General features: G+C 40.6%; 3 protein-coding genes across 3 annotated transcripts; 2 read left to right on the top strand and 1 right to left on the bottom strand.

Moving 5' to 3' along the window:
* Positions 1-682: 682 nt before the first annotated feature.
* LOC114556784 (zinc-binding protein A33-like) lies at positions 683-3,571 on the top strand. Its single transcript, XM_028579829.1, has 4 exons — positions 683-1,123; positions 1,520-1,682; positions 2,258-2,530; positions 3,567-3,571. Exons 1-4 carry the CDS (start codon positions 683-685, stop codon positions 3,569-3,571), a joined length of 882 nt encoding a protein of 293 aa, XP_028435630.1.
* Positions 3,572-5,557: 1,986 nt separating this feature from the next.
* LOC114556783 (E3 ubiquitin-protein ligase TRIM39-like) lies at positions 5,558-7,042 on the top strand. Its single transcript, XM_028579828.1, has 2 exons — positions 5,558-6,253; positions 6,470-7,042. Exons 1-2 carry the CDS (start codon positions 5,657-5,659, stop codon positions 7,040-7,042), a joined length of 1,170 nt encoding a protein of 389 aa, XP_028435629.1. The 5' UTR covers positions 5,558-5,656.
* A 5,320-nt stretch (positions 7,043-12,362) lies between these two features.
* mrps12 (mitochondrial ribosomal protein S12) lies at positions 12,363-20,129 on the bottom strand. The gene is made up of 3 exons (XM_028581264.1): positions 19,903-20,129; positions 18,630-18,680; positions 12,363-12,820 (listed from the first exon to the last, which is right to left on the bottom strand). Exons 2-3 carry the CDS (start codon positions 18,676-18,678, stop codon positions 12,438-12,440), a joined length of 432 nt encoding a protein of 143 aa, XP_028437065.1. The 5' UTR covers positions 18,679-18,680; positions 19,903-20,129; the 3' UTR covers positions 12,363-12,437.
* Positions 20,130-23,109: the final 2,980 nt, after the last annotated feature.

The following is a 23,109-nucleotide window of genomic DNA, read 5'->3' as shown; positions in this document are numbered from 1 at the left end:
CTGACAACAGTCTATATAAATGCCGAGATGTAGTAAAGAGTCAACATACAGTTGGTGCAAAGTGTGGTCTAGATAGTGATGTAGATCAGTAATATCACATGCATTTATACAATCACGCTCATATTTATGGATTCACTGCTTATTCTTTGTTACTTCTGGCTGCTTTTCTTTTCCCTCTACATGCAAACACACACACCTGCAACTCAGCACATTGTCTTCATTCATCAGGTGTTTAGTTTCTGTTGCTATTCCTCTTCTTGTTGTTGTCTCAGTTAAAATGTGTAAATGTTAGTTTTTCATGCTCAGATTATCTAATCTAATTATTTTTTGGGATCTTTTCTTGTATGAATAAACTACACACTCAAGACAAACACAGAAGTGGTAAACAGCATGTAATGGGGACAACACCTTTATTAAATAGTGTGGCAAGAAACTCAACCAGACAAGCTGTGAAAATGAAGCTCCGCCCCTCACAAGACTCACCGGAGATAAAACAGGGAAGCAGGCACACACACACAACCACTACTTCTACTGAGAGAGAACAGCTACAGGAAGGAGTTCTGGGACTTCAACCAGCTGCTGAAACCACAGTGAAAGTAACTTTCGGGAAACGTTGAAGTGGCTGAGCTGTCAGCCTGCTGTGTTTGAGCCTGCTGTGTTTCCGTCTTCACTCAGAGACTAAATGGCTTCCAGATCAGAGGAGGATCTCTGCTGTCCAGTCTGTCAAGACATCTTTAGAGATCCTGTTGTTCTGTTGTGTAGCCACAGCTTCTGTAAAGACTGTCTGCAGGGCTGGTGGAGAGAGAAACAGACACAGGAGTGTCCGGTTTGTAGGAAAAGATCCTCGTCTAAACCACATCTTAGCCTGGTGTTGAAGAACCTGTGTGAGGCCGTCAGACAGGAGAGAGATCAGAGATCTTCAGAGGCTCTCTGCAGTCTGCACTCTGAGAAACTCAAACTCTTCTGTCTGGATCATCAGCAGCCGGTGTGTCTCGTCTGCAGAGATTCAGAAAAACACATCAACCACAGATTCAGACCCATCGATGAAGCTGCACGACAACACAAGAAGAACCTTCAGGAAACTCTGGAGCCCTTAAAGGAGAAGATAAAGGCTTTTGAACGAGTAAAAGAGGAGTGTGATAAAACAGCAAAAGTCATAAATGTCCAGTCACGACGCACAGAGACGGAGATTAAGGATCAGTTTACGACGCTTCACCAGTTTCTAGAAAATGAAGAGGAGGCCAGGATAGCTGCACTGAGGGAGGAAGAGGAGCAGAAAAGTCAGAGGATGAAGGAGAAGATGGAGGCTCTGAGCAGAGAGATAGCAGCTCTTTCAGACACAGTCCGAGCCACAGAGGAGCAGCTGAGAGCTGAAGACGTCTCATTCCTGATCAACTACAAGGCTGCAGTGGGAAGAGTCCAGCAGCGCCCCCTGCTGGATGATCCACAGCTGCTCTCAGGAGCTCTGATAGACGAGGCCAAACACCTGGGCAACCTGAGCTTCAACATCTGGAACAAGATGAAGGACGAGGTCTCCTACAAGCCTGTGATCCTGGACCCAAATACTGCTTATGCAGACTTCATCCTGTCTGATGAACTGACCAGTGTGAGAAAACTAAAGAGACGGGGAGGGCAACTGCAACTTCCTAGCAATCCTGAGAGGTTGGATTGTGACTACAAAGGTAATTATTATTCTACACAGAAGGGAAGGAATGTGATTGACCTAAGTGTTTAAGTCTGCCCTTTGTACCATGCCTTCAGCTGGGTGCTTTTATACATACACGTAAACTAACCTGGAATGGACTGATTGGCACTATTTGACTCCCTTACTGGCTATATTAGCCATCTGCCCATTTTGCTAGCTTGCCTATATGGCCAATTCTCCACGCTGTCTTTTTGTCTGTATGGACAGTTTTCAACTTTAACGTAAACTTTTCATCAAGTCTTTACTAGTGTTTATGTATATTTAAGAAATGATTATTCTATTTTATATATATTGTTTCCTTTTGTACATGCATAGATATAGAATTTGCACTGACACTACCTTGCACTATGATACCATTGCACCTTTCTGCATTTTTTCCAAACCGCCCCTTTTAAACATGCTACAACCAAACTTTACCGTAAGGGCACACTGTTTGTATTGTATTTTTGTAGTATGTGTGCCTAGATGTCATATGTCTGTGTGCATATGTGTATATATTTTGTGTAAAAGCTATTGGACACCTTAATAAAGTATCTCTATCTCTATCTATAGGTGTCCTGGGCTCTGAGGGCTTTGACTCAGGGACTCACAGCTGGGATGTCAAGGTCGGAAACAGTACATTCTGGGAACTGGGTGTGTTAGCAGAGTCTGTCCAGAGGAAGGGAGACATTCAGTCTGGAATATGGAGCATAGTGTTCAAAGAAGGTGAATACTCAGCATGGTCACCACCAGATCCAGAAACCGATCTCGAGCCGGACACGCCGCCCCGGAGGATCCGAGTGACTCTGGACTGGGACGGAGGAAAGCTGTCGTTCTATGATCTTTGTACTAACACATACATACACACCTTCACACACACTTTCACTGAGAAGCTGTTTCCATTGATTGACACTGAGGAGAACATGTTTGTTTTACCACTGAAGGTCTGTGTGACTGTAGAACAGATTAATGATTATGATGATCATGGTGGTTATGAGGATTATGATGGTAATGAAGATGGTGATGATGATATTGATTATCGTTTAATTATGGGTTAAAAAAAGAAAGGGGAGAGAGAAGGGGAATGACATGCAACAAAGGGCCGCAGGTCGTAGTCAAACCTGCAGCTGCTGCATCGAGGAGTAAACCTCTATACATGGGCGTCTGCTCCACCAGGTGAGCTAACCAGGGGCCCAGACATCAGAAATACAGAATAACAATTGGCCCGATTTTTATATAACTTGGTGGAAGAGTGTAGCATGGACTGAGAAAAACCCATTACATTTTGATCTGAATCACCGGGCGGATACACAAATTATTTGTGCATTAACATTGCAAGCTACAGTGTTTTTGTTGCATTCAAGTGGTGTAGGAATTATTGGAAAAACTAGTTCCTGACTGGGACTAAACTTATAAAGAAATTCTTAGTGTCGATTGTTGCTAAGTTATTCATCTTAGCAACAAGATATGTGGAGTTCCCCAAGGCTCAAGCCTCGGCCCGCTTATTTTACATTTACATGCTTCCATTAGGCCAAATTATACAAACCAACATCAACTATGCAGACGACAAATTTGGCTTTTTAAGGAGGTGAGCTCTCTTTTCTAGTTTACGGTTGTTTTTGTTAATGTCAAAGTTTATTCTTTTGAACAGACCTATCAGTACTTTCATTGAGTTTAGAAAATATGCTTGCTCTTGGGGGAATTATTGGAATTGTTGGGTCTTTGTAAATTATAGTGTGGTCTAGACTTATTCAATCTGTAAAGTGAGAGATAACTTCTGTTATGATTTCATACTATTGCAATACAATTGAATTGAAAATAAAGATATATTCAGTTGTACAGTTATATTCTCTTGGTTTTTATTTTCTTAATCTCTTGGCAGTTTAATGACCTGTTGTGTTGTAATTTGTCTCAATATTTTTATGTTTAATGTAACTTAAAACATAGCATTTTAAATGGCCTTGTTGTTGAAATGTGCCTGGCCATGTTCCAAATTTTGGGTTTATTTAGTAACATGTCTCAGATATCTATTACCAATGTAATGTAATCAGAATTAATAACTCCTGTTTCTGAATTATAATACCTGTCAATGAAGCTGTGAGCTGTGATTGGTTTACCATTACATCCTTGATTATTCCTATAACCTAGCCTGACGTTGTCATACTCTGATTCTAGTCAGAATATGAGTCTGATGTAGCTCCATTGGGCTGTGCTTATGGTATGATAACATATAATTAAATGTCGATTGATCTAGCATTATAGTTTTAAAAATATAAATAGCAAAATACAAAAAAGCAACCCAGCTTCCCTGGCCGAAATATACCGAAATAATAACATTACAAGAAATACATATAAACCATGATAAACTCTTGTGAATAAATGCTGCTTAAAACAGCTGTTATTGGGCTAAAAATACCAATGTTAAAACTGTCACAGATTTCGAGTTAAGGGGGGTCGTGTTTTTTCTTTCGTCTATATCCAACGGTGAGGGATTAACATGAATGTCTATCTGACGGACCCCCCCCCAATCGAAAATAACGCAACAGGTACCCTTCTTTCGTTTAACCTTTACGCCAGGGGTCATTGGCCATGGGTCAGACATTTGATGAGTAGGGAGTGTGTTGTTCTACTAACTACTCTCCCCCAAAACCAGTTTTGCCATTAGCATTTGCACTTGCCAAGTGGCCATAGGAGGTCGGAGGGGTAATAGAGTTCAGACAAAGTTGTCTGAATGCCAGTGTAGACCTTTTGTGGTGATAACACAAACATTTCACAAGAATGTCAACACGTGTGATTAGATGGCTGTGTGAACACAAAAGACCTTTTGTTATTATAACACTATACATTATAACATTCTAACCTGAGAATTCAGAGGTGCGCCTTATCTTGGGAGACATCATAAAGACAACGTACAGTTTCACAATCAATACAATACAGGAATATAGAATACAATAGGCTACATACAATACAGATTAAGTAGGAATTACAAAGCCGGTGCAAAGTGAAGTGCAAGTAAGATGAAGGAAATGCGAAAGTGATATGGTTATGAGACAATGTACATGAATAGACAGTATGTAGCACTGCTGAGATGTAGTGTAGAGCCAGACAAAACAAGAACAGTTAGTGCAAATTATGATCTAGTTAGTGGTGTTGATCAGACGCAATATATATGAATAGACAGTCTATATAAATGCCGAAATGTAGTGAAGAGTCAATATACAGTTGTTGCAAAGTGTGGTCTAGATAGTGATGTCAGTAATATCACATGCATTTATACAATCACGCTCATATTTATGGATTCACAGCTTATTCTTTGTTACTTCTGGCTGCTTTTGTTTTCCCTCTACATGCAAACACACACATCTGCAACTCAGCACACTGTCTTCATTCCTCACGGTGTTAAGTTTCTGTTGCTATTCCTGTTGTTGATCTCAGTGAAATTGTGTAAATGTTAGTTTACATGCTCAATCTAATTATTTTTTTTTATCTTTTCTTGTATGAACGAACTACACACTCAAGACAACACAGAAGTAGTAAACAGTATGTAATGGGGACAACACCTTTATTAAATACTGTGGAATGAAACTCAACTGGAAAAACTGTGAAAATGAAGCTCTGCCCCTCACATGACTCACCACAGCTAAAACAGGAAGCAGGCACACACACACTCACACACACACACACACACACACACACACACACACACACACACACACACACACACTCTGAGAGATGAATAGTTTCAGCTTCAGATAGAAACCACTACTCCTGCTGAGAGAGAACATATAGCCTACTGTATACAGGAAAGAGTTCTGGGAATACAGGAATACTACACTTCAACCAGCTGCTGAAACCACAAACTGAACGTGAGTTTTATAAGAACAAAGACTCAAAGTGAAAGTAACTTTTGGGGAAAAGTTGAAGTGGCTGAGCTGTCTGTCTGCTGTGTTTCCAACTTCACTCGGAGACCAAATGGCTTCCAGATCAGAGGAGGATCTCTGCTGTCCGGTCTGTCAAGACGTCTTCAGAGATCCTGTTGTTCTGGTGTGTAGCCACAGCTTCTGTAAGGACTGTCTGGAGAGCTGCTGGAGAGAGAAACCAGTGAAAAAGTGTCCAGTTTGTAGGAAAAGATCCTCGTCTAACCCACATGTTAGCCTGGTGTTGAAGAACCTGTGTGAGGCCTTCATACAGGAGAGAGATCAGAGATCTTCAGAGGCTCTCTGCAGTCTGCACTCTGAGAAACTCAAACTCTTCTGTCTGGACCATCAGCAGCCGGTGTGTGTCGTCTGCAGAGATTCAGAAACACACATCAACCACAGATTCAGACCCATCGATGAAGCTGCACGACAACATAAGAAGGACCTTCAGGAAACTCTGGAGCCCTTAAAGGAGAAGTTAAAGGGTTTTGAACAAGTTAAAGTGAACTGTGATCAAACAGCAGAACACATAAAGGTCCAGGCCCGACACACAGAGACACAGATTAGGAACCAATTTAAGAAGTTTCACCAGTTTCTAGAAGAGGAAGAGGTGGACAGGTTGGCTGATCTGTGGGAGGAAGAGGAGCAGAAGAGTCAGAGGATGAAGGAGAAGATGGAGGCTCTGAGCAGAGAGATTGGAGCTCTTTCAGACACAGTCCGAGCCACAGAGGAGCAGCTGAGAGCTGAAGACGTCTCATTCCTGATCAACTACAAGGCTGCAGTGGAAAGAGTCCAGCAGCGCCCCCTGCTGGATGATCCACAGCTGCTCTCAGGAGCTCTGATAGACGAGGCCAAACACCTGGGAAACCTGAGCTTCAACATCTGGAACAAGATGAAGGACGAGGTCTCCTACACTCCTGTGATTCTGGACCCAAACACTGCTGATCCAGGACTCGTCCTGTCTGAAGATCTGACCAGTGTGAGACGAAGAGAGAGACAGCAGCTTCCTAATAATCCAGAGAGGTTTGATTATTACTACCTCTCTGTCCTGGGCTCTGAGGGCTTTAACTCAGGGACTCACAGCTGGGATGTCGAGGTTGGAGACAATGCACTCTGGGAACTGGGTGTGTTAGCAGAGTCTGTCCAGAGGAGGGAAGACATTCAGTCTGGAATATGGAGCATAGTGTTCGATGAAGGTAAATACTCAGCACATTCCCCACCAGATCCAGACACTGTTCTCGTAGTGCAGAAGAAGCCCCGGTGGGTCCGAGTGACTCTGGACTGGAACAGAGGAAAGCTGTCGTTCTATGATCTTGATACTAACACACTCATACACACCTTCACACACACTTTCACTGAGAGGCTGTTTCCATTGATTGACACTAGGGGGGAAGTGAAGGTTTTACCACTGAAGGTCTGTGTGACTGTAGAACAGAAATAGATGATGATGATGATGATGATGATGATGATGATGATGATGATGAACATCCATCAGTTCACGTGTTTAATTCTGGGATAAAAAAACACTTTTTTATATTTAGAGTCAAATATTTTATTAACAGCAAATAGTATAAACTGTCAAAAATCAGCCAAGGAAGGTCATGTTTTCGATTGTTTGTTTGTCTGTCATCAGAATTACAGAATAACAATTGGTCCGATTTTTATATAACTTGGTGAAAGAGTGTAGCATGGGCTGATAAAAAAACCCTTACATTTTTATCTGAATAACGGGGCGGATACACAAATGATTTGTTCTTTAACATTGCGAGCTACAGCGTTTGTATTGCATTCAAGTGGTGTAGGAATTATTGGAAAAATTAGTTCCTGACTGGGAAAAATGACTCTGTATTAACATTATGAGATAAAGCATTCCTTGGGGAAGGTCCGCGCTCTCCGAGTGCTCTTCTAGCTAAACCTATTAAGAAGTACTTTGTGTCGATTGTTAGCAACATGATGTGTGGAGATCCCCAAGGCTCAATCCTCGGCCCTCTTATTTTATATTTACATGCTTCCATTGCTCTTGGGGGAATTATTGGAATTGTTGGGTCTTTGTAAATTATAGAGTGTGGTCTAAACCTACTCTATCTGTAAAGTGAGACATGACTCCTGTTAAGATTTTATACTATTAATACAATTGAATTGATAATAAAGATATATTCAGTTGAACAGTTATATTCGCTTGGTTTTTATTTTCTTAATCTCTTGGCCCTTTGATGACCTGTTGTGTGTTGTGTTGTACTTTGTCTCAATACCTTTAATGTAACATAAAACATAGCATTTTAAATGGCCTTGTTGTTGAAATGTGCCTGGCCATGTTCCAGATTTTGGGTTTATTTAGTAACATGTTTCAGATATCTATTACCAATGTAACATAATCAGAATTAATAACTCCTGTTTCTGAATTACAATACCTGTCAATGAAGCTGTGAGCTGTGATTGGTTTATGGAAAGATCATTGATTATACCTTTAACCTAGCCTGACGTGGTCATACTCAGGTTCTAGTCAGAATATGAGTCTGATACTGCTCCATTGGGCTGTGATTATGGGGCGTGTTTTAACCAAACCAGGATAGAAAATGCCTCTGCCCTCAATTGAACAGACCTACAACCAATGAGAGCAACGGAGACAGACATCAAAGAAGCTTCAAGTCAAATGCAGGCTTTACCTTACTGTTGATCATCCGTCCATCATCGTATAAAGCCCGCCCTGACAATTTTGTGGTCCAAACAGCTCTGGTTCGAGCATAGTTGCTCCACAATGGATCAAGTCCAGACCGAACTTCCCGACCTCAAATGTTGTGGGTGGGGCTAAGTTTGGCTGGCATCCAGGCTACCTTTAACCCCCTGCAGCGGCATTTTTATATCTAAAAAATAGCTGGGGCATAATTTCAAAAGTTGGGCTACATACCAATTAAACTACTCTGTATCTCACTCTCTTAACATGTCAACAAACCGCATGGCTCCACAAAACAGACAGCGTTGTAACGTGAACATGATGTGTTAGAATGTGTAAGAATTGTTTTGGTGCTTGAAATGAGTTTTAAGTCTTTAAAGGTGCTCTAAGCGATGTCACGCTTTTTTTAGGCTACAACATTGTTTTTCACATACAGCAAACATCTCCTCACTATCCGCTAGCGTTTCAGCCAATAACAGACAAGAAGGATTTGGGGGTTGGGGTTGGGGGGGTTTAGTGCGCGGAAGCATGGAAGGGAGGAAGAGGGGATGGGATGAGGAGGAGGGAGGGGCAAGCTAGTTTTGTTTGAAAATACTTCCAACGTCAACAAGAAGTAATGTCACCCAACATCGCTTAGAGCACCTTTAAGTCTTTAGGTTCATAAAGTAGTGTGAATATGTGATAAAATAAGTAAATAAATAATAAGTAAATAAATAAATGTCAGAAATGAAATTTTGTAATATCACTTTTTGAGTAGGAGTGTTGTGAAACATCGTTTGGATGCATCATTTGTCCTCAGAGCGTTAAAGTGATCCTGATTTATTGATTTAAAAATGTTAAAGAGATGTTATCATGAATTGTCTGTAATTCCTTGTGTTTCTGTGCTGCTAAGAATCACATTAAAGCTTTTAAATACTAAACTAAAAGAGTCTTATTAAAGTTAAATTCAGTTAGTATCAATTCTGAAAATAATTTAGTGCAGAAGAAAAAGACAGTCGTAGTTAAGTAGATACATGATTTGACAGAGCTGGAAAGTAACTTTACTTAAGTGTACTTAGTAAAATTTTTGAGGTACTTGTTGCCTACTTTACTTAAACCTACATTGTGTACTTTTTTTAGTTCTTTCACAAATATGTGCTCATTCATCTGTAATTACTTCCACCAACTAATTAAAGTATTCTTGTAAACTGTTGTCAAATTTGACCTATTTTTTAAAAAGTCAGAAATTTGGGTTTCTTTCAACTGTGTGTGTGTCTGTGTGTGTGTGTGTGTGTGTGTGTGTGTGTGTGTGGTAGAGTCTCACTCTAGAGTGAGAGTAACTAATTATCTTCCCTTTGGGTCAACTTCTGTTGTTTTAATAATGTGTTATAAATAAACATAACTTGACTAATGGATAACCAAATCTCTGAGATATTTAATCTAATCTGCCCTAATCATGGAGGTGTTGATGGAGAGAGAAAGCTGAAGTAACAACAATTTTGTCAGTTCTTGAATGTAACTAAGTACATTTACTTAAGTAGTGTACTTAGTAGTGCAGTTTTTTCATTTTTTGCAGCTATAATAATAAATTATATATAGGAAGTTACTTGTTACTAGTAAAGAAGATACTTTATTACATTTTCATGCACGACTTTTACTTGTAACATAGTATTTCTACTCTGTAATATTACTAGTTTTACAACTAGTACCGTATTTTCCGGACTATAAGTCGCACTTTTTTCTTACTTTGGCTGGTCCTGCGACTTAGTCAGGTGCGACTTATATATCAAAATATATATAATTTAACATGTTTTTAGATGTTAATTCATTCTGAAAAAATTACCGTCTACACCTGCGAGAGGGCGCTCTAGGCTTCTCGACTGAGAAAGAAAAGAAAATCCTACTCTGCAGATTACAAACTGCAGGTAGTAAAATATGCAGCCGAAAACGGTAATCGAGCAGCAGAGAGAAAGTTTGGAGTGAGAGAGAAACTTGTGAGGGAGACTGGCGAAAAGGTGGCTTACTGCAATGAAGAAAACAAAGAAAGCAAGATGGCCAGAGGTGGAGGAAGGAGTCCACAGATGGGTGAACAACGTGCTGCCGGGAGAGGCTGGTCAGCGGTGCAGCTACGTCTCCACGCCCTGGTAGTTGTTCTGTGTGCTGTTGTATAGTAGAATAACTGTTAATGTGTTACGTTAACATACCGGACACCTATTCAGCCTGTCGTTCTGTGTGCTGTTGTGTAGTTGAATAACTTGCCTTTCCAGATTAAATGTCTTCTTCTTCTTGGTCTTGGATTTTGTGAAATAAATTTCTAAATGAATGCGACTTATAGTCCGGTGCAACTCATATATGTTTTTTTCCTCTTCACGACACATTTTTTGACTGATGCGACTTATAGTCCGGAAAATACGGTAATACAGCACAGCAGGCCCGGAGTGATGCATGCGAGTGGCGGAGACGCTGCGCGTGATGTCAGGCTCGTTGGAGATGAACTGCGTCTCGCCTGTAAAGTAGACGAGAGCAGGCGGCAGCAGCCGGGGGCGGGGGGGGGACAAAAGTTCGCTCTCAAGTCGGACAGTTTTCCAGCCGATTCCAGCAGCCTTCAGGCTCAACAGGAAGTGACATAAACACAGTTGTCCGATTCCGATTTAATAAAATGTTATCAGACCCATATATCAGCTCCTACACAGTCTCCAGTTGATTTTATTATGACAGAGTAGCTGTCAGAATGCTCTACATGTGATCTGTTGCTGATTTTAATTACCAACAGACTGTAAATGATCTGTAATCTGAACAGATTTAGTCTCTCTGACTTCTGAACGTCACTATCAGCCTCACTACATGTGTTCTGTACAGAATAAGCTTTTAAATCAGACCAATCACAGTTAAAATCCCTCCGATTCAAAATCAATAAAAAGTTTATATAAAACGTCATCATGTTGAGTCGATTCTGAACCAATCAGCTGTTCGATCAGCTGAGAGGCCGGCGTTTCCCAGCATGCACTGGGTCTTGCAGTTGGTTAAAAGCAACTACGAACTACATCTCGAACGAGCCTTATGGCATAGCTCTCTCCACACCCAACTAGGCTAATAAAGTCATGATTAAAAGAACAAATGCTCGATCAAGGGCCTGGCCCGAGGATAGTGGTGGGAAATATTGGCCCGGTTCAGGCTCGGGCAGAGAATCTAAACTCTAATGAAAATCATAAAAACGTTTAAAAAAAAAAAAGCATAAAACCAGCACCGTAAAGAAATTGTTTTCCCAGTTGGGTGTGAAACAAATAATCACATTACACTGACACACATCAGTGAACTTTTCAGTTGTTTACATACATACATCTAAAGCAGGGGTGTCAAACTCAACTTCCCAGAGGGCCACGCTAGAAAATGAGAATCACATCAAGGGCCCGGACATAGTTTATTACTTTTATGTCATGAGAAGAGTCAAATATCTTTGACTTAATTATTGCACGTCTCACTTTACCGTCTTCTCACTTACAGTGTGGTCGGCCACACAAGTCGCAGAAAATGCCAAAAACGTTTGGAAAAAGCGTCAAAACAACGTTGTGAAAAGTGACAAAAAGTAGGTGGGACAAAATGTAAATAGGGGCCAGTTTAAAATTAGCAAGGGGTCGAATTTTTGGCCCGTTGGGCCTCGAGTTTGACACATGTGATCTAAAGCAGGGGTCTTCAACGTTTTTTAAACCAAGGAGCCCTTAACTGAAAGAGAGTTGGAGCAAGGACCCCCTACTACACAACTAAGTTGCATATTAAACTCGGCCTACAATCACATGTAGGGCAGCCTAAATACTTTATACATACCTTTTTAGTGCATAGAACACTTAGCTATTCAAAGGATTGTCTGCATTATTTTATAAATCATCTTTTAATGTTACATATACATGTGGCACAGTGAATCATTAGGATGAATTGTATATGTGGATGGCCTTAGTGACTACCTTACCTATAGGCCAGAAAGCCTCTTATCAGTGGGGATTTGTATTTGCTAATAATATGTTGGAAAACATTTACAATAATTTGGAGGACCCCCTAGGGGTCCCAGACCGCATGTTGAAGATCTCTGATCTAAAGTATGACTCTGACATGACTTTTAGCACATGTACGTAATTATTTATTCAACAACAACTTTATCAAACACACGATTCCATCACAGCAGCGACTACTGTTTCTTCTTCACTACGTGACCACAGTCATATTTCCCTCGGACCACTTTGAGTTTGACCCCGGGCAGATCCTGCGTCCTGCCCCCCTCCACCAGCACCACGTTGTGCTCCTGCAGGTTGTGTCCCTCCCCAGGAATGAACACCACGGCCTCCTTCCCGTTAGACAGACGCACGCGAGCGCACTTCCTGTTGGCAGAGTTGGGCTTCTTGGGCTTCCGGATCATGGTCTTCAGGACCACCGCCTTCAGCTGGGGGCGTCCGAATGTGGCGCCCACAGATTTCGGAGGCGGTTTGGGTTTCCCCTGGCGGTGCATCTGGTTGAGGGTGGCCATCGTCCTGGACAGGATGGGACCCGTCCAGCCAGAGGCATGCTGGGACGCTGCACAGAGGGAAGAGGAGGGTTACACGTACAGTACAGGCCAAAAGTTAGGACACACCTTCTCATTCAATGTGTTTACATTTTATCTTCATGACTATTTCATGACATGAGATTCTCACTGAAGGCATCAAAACTATGAATGAACACATATGGAATTATGTACTTAACAAAAAAGTGTGAAATAACTGAAAACATGTCTTATATTTTAGATTCTTCAAAGTAGCCACCCTTTGCTTTTTTAATAAATAAGGAAATAATTCCACTAATGAACCCTGACAAAGCACACCTGTGAAGGTAAAACCATTTCAGGTGACTACCTCATGAAGCTCATTGAGAGAACACCAAGGGTTTGCAGAGTTATCAAAAAAAGCAAAGGGTGGCTACTTTGAAGAATCTAAAATATAAGACATGTTTTCAGTTATTTCACACCTTTTTGTTAATTACATAATTCCATATGTGTTCATTCATAGTTTTGATGCCTTCAGTGAAAATCTACAATGTAAATAGTCATGAAAATAAAAAGGAAACACATTGAATGAGAAGGTGTGTCCAAACTTTTGGCCTGTACTGTATGTAAGAGCACCTTAATAAAAAAAGGTAGCCTAATTCTTAGCTGTAAAGGCCATGACACATCAGAATCTGGAGCTGCTCCCTCTTAGTGGATTAGTCGACTAATCGGTTGCTTTGGTCTTAGTCAACTTAGATTTCTTTAGTCCATTAGTCATGTTTGATGCTTTTCTTCATGCTGAATGACTTATTTCCAAAAAACGTACGAGCACATCTCTGGTAAACACAAGAATTAAGGTTTAAAATTTTACCTAAGAGATATCACCGTGAAACCTACTTTGATTACTTTCATTAAGGCAGTTATTTGTTGTATTACACATAGTGATGCACCGATGTGAAAATTGTGGCCGATACCGATAACCGATATTAATATTGCTGTTATGGCCGATACAGATATTTACCGATGTCGATATCTCTGTATAGAAAACAAATAAAGAACTATTTTCCAAAAAGCATTTATTTTCCGAAATGACTGATATTGGGCACATTTACCCGTGTGCAAAATATGACTATCATCAGATTTTCAGAAGAAAAAAATTAATATTTATATAATTTGACATTGAACCGATACTAATGTGTTAAAAAAATTTGGTTTATTGGCCAGGTTTGCGTAAACAAACAAGGAATTTGACTCCAGTTAATCTTTGCTCTTAAAGTACAACACTCACTTAACATAAAGAATAAAAACAGACAGGACAGTAAGAAATACTGTTAAGTATACAGTATAACAATACAATAGAATTTACAAAAAATGAGGGAAGAGGAGGCTAGGGCTGCTCAATTATGGAAAAAAATATAAGCACAATTATTTCGGTCAATATTGAAATCACGATAATTTAACACGATTACTCACTGACTTCTGGCAACATGTTGCAATTATTGAACTTAAAAAAAACAGTGGACAAAGGTAAATAAATCAACAGTAAAAAAACAACAACACATAACTAATACTAATGCATATACACATAATAATACTGCACGTTGCTATAATATTAAAACGCCACTGATGATGATGCACCTTACTGTTGATAGCCCATTGGCGCTAATGACATTGCACTTTGCTATTCTTGTATGTATGATGTGCAGATATTTGGGATTGTGTATTGGGGTTGTGTGGGGAGGAGGGAGGGGTTGGTGGTCTTGTTGTTGTCTGTTGTTTATGGTCTGTTGTCTGTTTTTTTTTTTTATTCAGAACACGAGAGAAAATAAGAGTTTACTTGCAAAACGTAATGAGATAAATAATTGTTTTTCTCGATTATTCTGTTTTTGTGATCGTTGGGAGCCGAAATCATAATCACGTAGGTTACACGTATGTTAAGAGCACCTTAATAAAAAGGTAATTCTCGGCTGTAAAGACCCGGACACATCAAACTCAGAATCAGATTTATTGGCCAGGTAAACAAACAAGGAATTTGACTCCAGTTAATCTTTGCTCTTAAAGTACAACACTCACTTAACATATAAAGAATAAAAACAGAAAGGACAGTAAGAAATATGAAAAAAAATACTGTTAAGTATACAGTATAACAATACACTAGAATTTACAAAAAATATACAATAACAATTGAAGAGAGGGAAGGAATAGTACAATATGAGTATAGTCTGAGATTTAAGATTTAAATATAAACTAGTGCAGTGCCTGTTTGGAACAGGCGATTGCTTGCTCTGTGGTATTCCAGCTTGTAGAATTCATCAAAACCAAATTGTACCCCCAAAATGACTTACAGAAGGACCCCAAACCACTTCATATGCAACTCCACTGTATAGCCTACTACTGAGTTACAGTGTAGGCTACTTCTACATCAGAGGAAGACGTTGTACTACTGTATTTACCTGACGGAGAACGCTGCAGATTCAGAATGTAATCACAAAATATCAGTTCAGTGCTTTCACACCTATAGTTCGGTGGATTTTGGTGCGATTCGGGGTGAAGTTGTAACATTGTGGCATTTTTCATTTGGTTCTGTTTGCGTTCATGCTAGGGCTGTCAACGAATATTCTAAATTCGAAAATATATTCGAATAGTTTTTAAAAAACGAATTTCGAATGTGAAAATTAATATTCGAATTTAAAAAAAAAAAAAAAAAAACGCTTGCGGTAGCAGAGGCTGTCTGCTTTGCTAGCGCGCCTGAAAGCCGTTACATACCGGACGCGGCCCAGCTGACGCGTACACATGTGACATCATGAGATCACCGCGACTATTTATACCTGCGCTGGTGGTCGCGACTAGCCTAGAAATCTAGACTCCCCCTAGTGGCAGCAAATTTATTTGGCAGCCAGAGGGGGAGGGGGGTGGGGGGGTCTAGGCACTCTCCGTTGACTTTCAAGCTGCAAAAACCCAATTTTGGTCAGGCCAATCACATCGTGTATAGAGTCGGTGGGCGGGGCTTATGGCTGCTGCTGCTGGGAACAGCGGACCTCTGGAAGACTTGGAGTTCAGCTTTTCTTTGATAAAACAACAAAGAACGGCACAGAAGTCATCCTTAAAAAAGGAAGATGTGTTCGGATTTTTGCCGACCGGATACGGCAAAAGTTGAATCCATCAACTAGCTCCGCTACCTTCTTCGTTGCTCTGCCTGGTTGTAGCGCTGTCCTGTTACGTGCAGAGGGAATTTGAAAGACAACCGTTTATCCCGCCACTCGGATCGAGCTCCGTCAATGGTGAGTTCACAGACCTCAACATCTGGATGTGGGTCTGGCTTGTCAGGCTAGGTCGCGACACTAGCTGCAGTCTTCTCCTGAACAGAGGTGGCGCTAATGAGCAAAGGCTACCGACGCTGCCCTTTCTACGGACTAGAAGAAGAAGACAAAGGTAAACAACGGCAGAACTGGCAGCAGCGTTGACCTCAATGCTTTGATTTGATTCACTGATCTACTTCGTCGGATCGAGCCTTTCATTCACCATAACAGAGCTCATCTTAACCCGGTGAGTCTACAGGAGAGACCTGCAGTCACTCGGAGTGGGCAGCAGCGCCGGCCGGAGTGGGCAGCAGCGCCGGCCGGAGTGGGCAGCAGCGCCGGCCGGAGTGGGCAGCAGCCGCGATCATGGGGAGAAATTCTCAGCGGTGAAACGCAAACGGGGGCTGGAGTATAGCTAACCTAGCTAGGTGGAAAGCTAACGCTAGCCAGCCACCTGTTCCATCCATCCTGGTTGCAAGTGTCTGCTCATTAGACAACAAACTGGAGCACATCCAACTTAAACCAAACTCCCATCGCGACTTCAGAGACTACTGTGTTGTTCTTGTTGTGGAAACATGTCGCCGGGTAAGAGAGGAGATTTTGTTAACACGGACTTGTGCAGAAATTAGCTGCTTGTATCCAACTAAATGCTAACTGCTGGGGAAGTTTGTGACTAGTAAATGCCCACCGTTCTACATTTCACGCAAATTTACAACCGTGTTTATAATCGGCTACATGTAGCTATTGCACACGCACGTAAAGTTAAGCTAATGCATACTAGCATTAGCGCTTGGTTGACTGTAAACACCTGTTTCGTATTTCGTTTTTATATATTTTAAATGTGTAACCATTACAGCCACGGTGAAATGTTGTTTGTATATGGTTGAAATGACAATAAAACACATTTGGGTTGAGTTGAATGCTGCCTCACTGTCGGTCTGTAGGTGGGCGTGGCTCGGGAGTAGAGTCTAAGCAACGAAGCAAGTGCATTCTGGGATTTGGTGTCTTTCATCCAGATGAGCAAAACACACATTTCCTGGATTATCTCGGCCTAGAAGGCACCAATTTCTATAATTTTGAGGGTTAGGCCTAACCCTAAAGTACTTGGCAGTTACTGTACTTCCAGTTCAGACTGCAAAAGCCAGTGTCTGTTCAGTCCAGTTTGTTCTGGCTCTATTTTCACATTTTACCTCTTTCAATACTTTTGGCTTTGGCCATTTAAGGCCTACTACTGTACTTTAAAGTTTTGAACTGTTGAACAATGTTCACAGAATACAGTGACTTGGTCTCAAGTGAGTCAGATGTTTATTGTGAATACTCAGGGTTGGCTTATTCATAGTGTGAATTCAGGACACACTTGTATCCTTTTAAAAATGTATTTTTATATAAATATTTATTTTTTCTTCTGAAAATCTGATGACAGTCATATTTTGCACACAGGTAAAGGTGCCCAATATCAGTTATTTAAAAAAAACATTAAAATTAAAAAATGAAATAGTTCCTTATTTGATTATCATAAAAAATGTGTTATATACAGAGATATCGACATCGGTAATATAAAATATAAAATATTGTTAGGGTTGGGCATCGTTTGGATATTAATATTTCTGATTCCAATTAAGATCCTTCCTTTCAATTCCGGTTCTTATCGATTCTCGATTCTTTGAGTGGTGGAGTTGAAACGTGTCACATGCTTATTTCACAAATAAGAGTAACGTTTTATTTTGATTCAAAAGGTGGGTTGCAGTTTGACGGGACTCAACGTAAAATAAAGCCACGATAGAGCGCCGCTTACTGGGCTCCACGGCTGCAACACAACCAGCGCCTGGCCGCTACGGAAACCAAAACTTGCGCATGTTAAATTGGGAAGTGATGATTGGATTTGAAAACTAGGGCTGTGCTCGATTGAAGAACTTCTTAGTCGACTAACACTCATTCAATCGTAGCGACTAATCGATCAGTTGATTTAATCGACAGATCTGTAAATCTGAGTTTCTCCACAAAGAGTCGCGCTGAAAGCACCACTTTAATTCTCGTGTTTACCAGAGATGTGCTCGTACGTTTCTTGGAAATAAGTCATTCAGCAGGAAAAAAAGCAACAAACGTGACTAATGGACTAAAGAAATCTAAGTTGACTAAGACCAAAGCAACCGATTAGTCGACTAATCAATTAAGAGAGAGCAGCCCTATTTGTAAACCAAATCCTCCAAACCATTACACCCGTGGTTGATTTATCGCAGTGGGAATCTAACCCAGATCTCCCACACCAAAGGGATGTGTCATATCCACTGCTCCATCACCACCCAATTCCAATAAAGAAACGATTCCGATGGCATCGTCTTTTTTGAACCGATTCCAAGCAGGAATCGGTTCTCGATGCCCAGCCCTAATTATGTGCGGTTAGAGAACACATGTTCCTCAGAAGAAGGTTTTGAGTTGACACAGCAGCCTCTCGTCTGCCTTCAGTTAGATCAGACCAGCATGCAACCCATCCTCCTCATGTCTGTAAACTCTGCACCTGAACACGACGACTCTTTGGAAGCACGCAGGTGTGTGAACTCACCTTGAAGCAGTGATATCAGCACCGGTCTCAGGCCCCATAATGACGACATTCCTGAAAAACACACCAGAGGAGACGATAAAGCTGCAGCTGTGTGACAATAACTTCATTATGTGACCTACTGTTACAAGTTTAACATGTTCAGAAAATAACTTCCCGTCAGCTGTGAGAGTTATCGTTGAGTTATCGCGAGACTCCAAATGTGAACAAGAAAAACAGACTAATTATGAAACCACTTAAACCGACATAGTGCAAAATCATCATAGAGACATATGGGACAGTTTTCAAAACGCCATTTAAAATGAAACGGGAAGAAAGCAGAAAACCTTCACATTTTAGACTGAAAACAGCATTTGTTTGCATGAAAAATGTCTTTACCGATGGATTATCAAAATGCAGATTATTTTCCTATCGATCAACTAATTGATTGCATTGCATTGCAGCTGTAATGTCTGAGGCCCCCAAAATACACACACACACACACATCAGCTGCTATAGTCCCCACTGCAAAACATTCTGTTGATTTTTGCACCAAACTGCAACATAACTAAACTGACAAAACTGTGTGTGTCCTCTGGGTCAATTCGGCTTGATAATCCACCCCCCAGCACAAACTTTCAAACTTTGATTGGTTCACATCGATTGGAGATTATAGTTCTAAATATATAAGAAATGTCGAATGACTTGAATTAAGATGCTCTGGTTGTAACACATGCATGCCGAAGTATAATGTAAACCCTCACGATTTCTATAATGTCTCAAGTCTATTTAATTACTCCTCTGTGACTTTTTGGTGAGCGAAAAACTCTTGAATGTCCGATTTTGTGAATGGAGTCTGGTCTCCCGTTCGTTCCACTAATAAGAACAGAACAAAACAGAAATCCTACTAACTTCAGCCTTTGTAAGCCTATATTTTGACTTGAATTCGGGTGTTGTGGGTGTAACAAATGCATGCCGACGTGAAAGGTAAGCCCTGCTGGTTTCCATCATGTCTCAAGTGTACTTAATTACTCCTCTGTGACTTTCTGGTGAGCGAGGAACTGTTAAATGTCCGAGTTTGTGAATGGAGTCTGGTGTCACCTTCGTTCCACTAATGAGAACTGAACCAAACAGTGAACCTGCAAACTGCAGCCTACATTGATATTATAAACCTACCGACAAGTTAAAAGAGATCTATCTACGTGCTGTACTTAGCTATAGACAACATGGCTAATAGCTAACGCTAACTGACAGAAGACAACACAGAGGTTATCTGACATTTTACAGCTTTTCTTACCGGCTCAGAGAATCCCGGACAAACTGCCGCCACCGTCAGATTATTAGAGAATATCCGGTTACAAAAAAACGGAATTTATATTGTTTGTAAATGAGGCTATTTATCGCATTTTGAGTAAAAAATAAAATCAACCAAGGACTTCAAATGCTAACGTGAGCAACATGTGTACCGGAAGTAATTCCGTCAACACAGAAGTGCTTCCGGATTTCCCCCACCAAAATAAGAGACGTGTATTCAACCCTTCTGTTGTCCTCGGGTCGCAAAATTACGAATCCCACTATGGCCACGCCATGACCCGCCCTACGAAGCAGCTCGATTGGTTGGGATTAGGCATTTCACCTCGAGTGGTTAAGGTTAGGGTTAGGGGATTGGTCAGGGGATAGGACCTGTACATGTAAGCATGGACGCCTGGCCAATAGTAGTGTGTGAACACTATTGAAGGGCGGGTCTTGGCGTGGCCATAGTGGGATTCGTAATATCGCCCTCGGGTCAAGTCTTATTATTATTATTATTATTATTATTATTATTATTATTATTATTATTATTATTATTATTATTATTATTATTATTATTATTTCCGGCACGCTAGACGCATCTATGGCGTATTGCTGCCCTCTTCTGGCCTCTACTCACTATCCACACCTCAAGTAGAAATAATAATAATTAGCTACATCTTATTATATAATCCAATATGTTGCAAATACTCCATCAGTTTCTTCCCTTTACTCCAACTATCCAAATTCAATAAAGTGTGTACAGTAAAAACAGTTTCTCCAGTTGCACCCAGTTCTCTAAACAATTTCTTCCTCGGCCGAGAGGACTTCCTGCACTGCACTACTACATGCTTCGCTGTTTCCTTGTCTCCACATTCACACTTTCCATCAGGATGTTTACCAATCAGAGCCAGCCCACTCCTCAGCCCACAATGCCCAAGCCTCAATCTGGATAAAACTACTGCATCTCTTCTCTTACATCTATAATCACATAAATCTTTCTCTACCATTCTTTGTACTGAATAATAAGTTCTCCCCTTCTTTTCACAATCCCATGAATTTTGCCGCATTTCTTTTACTGCCCTATTCATTATTCTAGTGTAGTCTGGTGACCCATACTGCACATTACTTTGAACTCTTTCCTCCTGCACTGCTTTCTTTGCCACCTCATCTGCCTCCTCATTACCTTCCACACCCATGTGCGCCGGAACCCACATAAACCCCACCTCATACCCTGCTTTATGAACTCTATACAACACCTGCATAATCTCCACAAGCACATCAGGCCTGGACTTAGTTTTGGTACCTTTTTAATTGTAATTAAGGATGCGGCTGAATCACTACATATGACAGCATGTTCCTGTTTGTTATCTTCAACCCACCTCAATGCCCATAAAACTGCCACCAACTCTGCAGTAAACACTGATAAGCGATCTGAAATCCTACATCCCTTTTATAACCTATTTCAGGTATGCTAATACCAAAAGCCACTTTACCGCTCTCAGGATCCTTCGATCCGTCAGTATAAATTTGTAGGTAGCCTCCCCATATGTGACCCTGCCTAGCTTTTATCTCCTCCACTACATCCTATGACATCTTTTTCTTTTGCTTGTTTTCAAAAAATATAAATCAACAATGGGATCTGGAATCAACCACAAAGGTACATCGGACCGACATACTGGTGGACATACATTTAAATTCCCAATACCAATCATCTGCCATAGATTTAAGTGTTTCTACAAAGTTTGTTTTAACCAATCTTGCTGCTCCCATAAACTCCCAATGCTGACTCGGTAGGTTTTTTATTGGTAATTTTCCAGTTTGTCCTTTTAATTTCATTAAATACTTCAACCCAAGTTTACGTCTTCTTATAGCCAATGGCATCTCCCCTGATTCTATTAATAACGCAGATATTGGCGTAGTACGAAACGCCCCACTACACACTCTAAGAGCTTTTGCTTGGACTATATGAAGTTTGGTTAATCACTGAAGGGGCTGCTGCCCCGTATACCATACAGCCATAATCAATAGTTGATCTTATCATTGCTTTATTTATCATCATCATAGTGTCACTATCAGCCCCCCACTCAGCCCCAGCCACCTTAAAACATTAATTATTTTCCCACACTTAGATGACACCATCTCAATATGCTTTTTCCATGTCAACCTTTCATCTAACCATATCCCCAAGAATTTAAAAAGTCGTACCACATATTTGTATCAAATGTGTTGGCATTTTCTTCTTATATCCAAATACCATGCATTTAGTTTTTTCTATTGATATTTTAAAACCCCAATCATTAGCCCATTCAGATACCTTCTCCAAAGCAATTTGAATTTGGTCAAATACATAGGACAAGTTCCTCCCTCGCTTTCAGATGGCCCCATCATCTGCAAACAATGAAAACCGAAATGCTTTTCACACTCTACTAAACATACCATTAATTAGTATATTAAAAAAGGACCGGGCTTATAACACTTCCTTGAGGGGTACCATTCTCTACCCCAGGCTCCTCTGATAATTCCCCTCCCACCCTCACCTGAATCGTCCTATCATTAAAAACATTCTTAATCCAATTAAACATTCTTCCTCTGATTCCCGCATCATAAAGTGCAATAAGCAACCCCTCCTTCCAAAGCATATCATAAAGCTTTTTCAATGTCCAGAAACACTGCAACAACGGCTTCTTTATTTGCGATGGCTTTTTTAATGTCTATATCTAAATCCAAAACAGCATCCATTGTTGACCGCCCCTGCCTAAATCCACTCTGATATTCCACAAAATATCCACTTTTCTCCAGTTTATCCACAAGTCTATCTGTAATCATGCGCTCCATAATTTCACATAAAACAGAGGTTAATGCAATTGGTCTATAAGAAGTTGGGTTATCTGTTTTTTTCCCCCTGGTTTTACAATAGGAATAATTACAGCATGTTTCCACTCTTTAGGAAGACAGCCACTCTCCCATACATTTTTAAATAACTGATATCCCAACCCATCGCTGCCAGGTGAGGTATCTTTACCCTGAGCAATAGCTTTTTGTAGTTCTTCTATTGAGAAAAAATACATTAATATCATCAGAATTATCACAATCATCCAGCAATTTAGCCATATTGGTTCTTGATATTTGACATCTCCTTCTCCTGTTTACTTCATCTACGTTTTTAGAGCTATGCACTTTTTGAAATTGCTTGACCAACATACTCGCTTTC

This window comes from Perca flavescens, chromosome 6 (assembly GCF_004354835.1).
Source record: "Perca flavescens isolate YP-PL-M2 chromosome 6, PFLA_1.0, whole genome shotgun sequence".
Classification (NCBI taxonomy): Eukaryota; Metazoa; Chordata; class Actinopteri; order Perciformes; family Percidae; genus Perca; species Perca flavescens.
The sequence above is the reverse complement of the archived record's forward strand: the minus strand, read 5'-3'. Positions and strand labels throughout refer to the sequence as shown.

Bases quoted from the DNA above. Each gene is read 5' to 3' on its own strand.
- LOC114556783 (XM_028579828.1), top strand. From the start codon at position 5,657: ATGGCTTCCAGATCAGAGGAGGATCTCTGCTGTCCGGTCTGTCAAGAC. The intron at 6,254-6,469 runs AGTCAGAGGATG...CACCTGGGAAAC, and splicing joins GGGAGGAAGAGGAGCAGAAG to CTGAGCTTCAACATCTGGAA.
- mrps12 (XM_028581264.1), bottom strand. From the start codon at position 18,678: ATGTCGTCATTATGGGGCCTGAGACCGGTGCTGATATCACTGCTTCAA. The intron at 12,821-18,629 runs GTGAGTTCACAC...CCCTCTGTGCAG, and splicing joins GCTGATATCACTGCTTCAAG to CGTCCCAGCATGCCTCTGGC.
- LOC114556784 (XM_028579829.1), top strand. From the start codon at position 683: ATGGCTTCCAGATCAGAGGAGGATCTCTGCTGTCCAGTCTGTCAAGAC. The intron at 1,124-1,519 runs GTAAAAGAGGAG...ATCTGGAACAAG, and splicing joins AGATAAAGGCTTTTGAACGA to ATGAAGGACGAGGTCTCCTA. The intron at 1,683-2,257 runs GTAATTATTATT...CTCTATCTATAG, and splicing joins GTTGGATTGTGACTACAAAG to GTGTCCTGGGCTCTGAGGGC.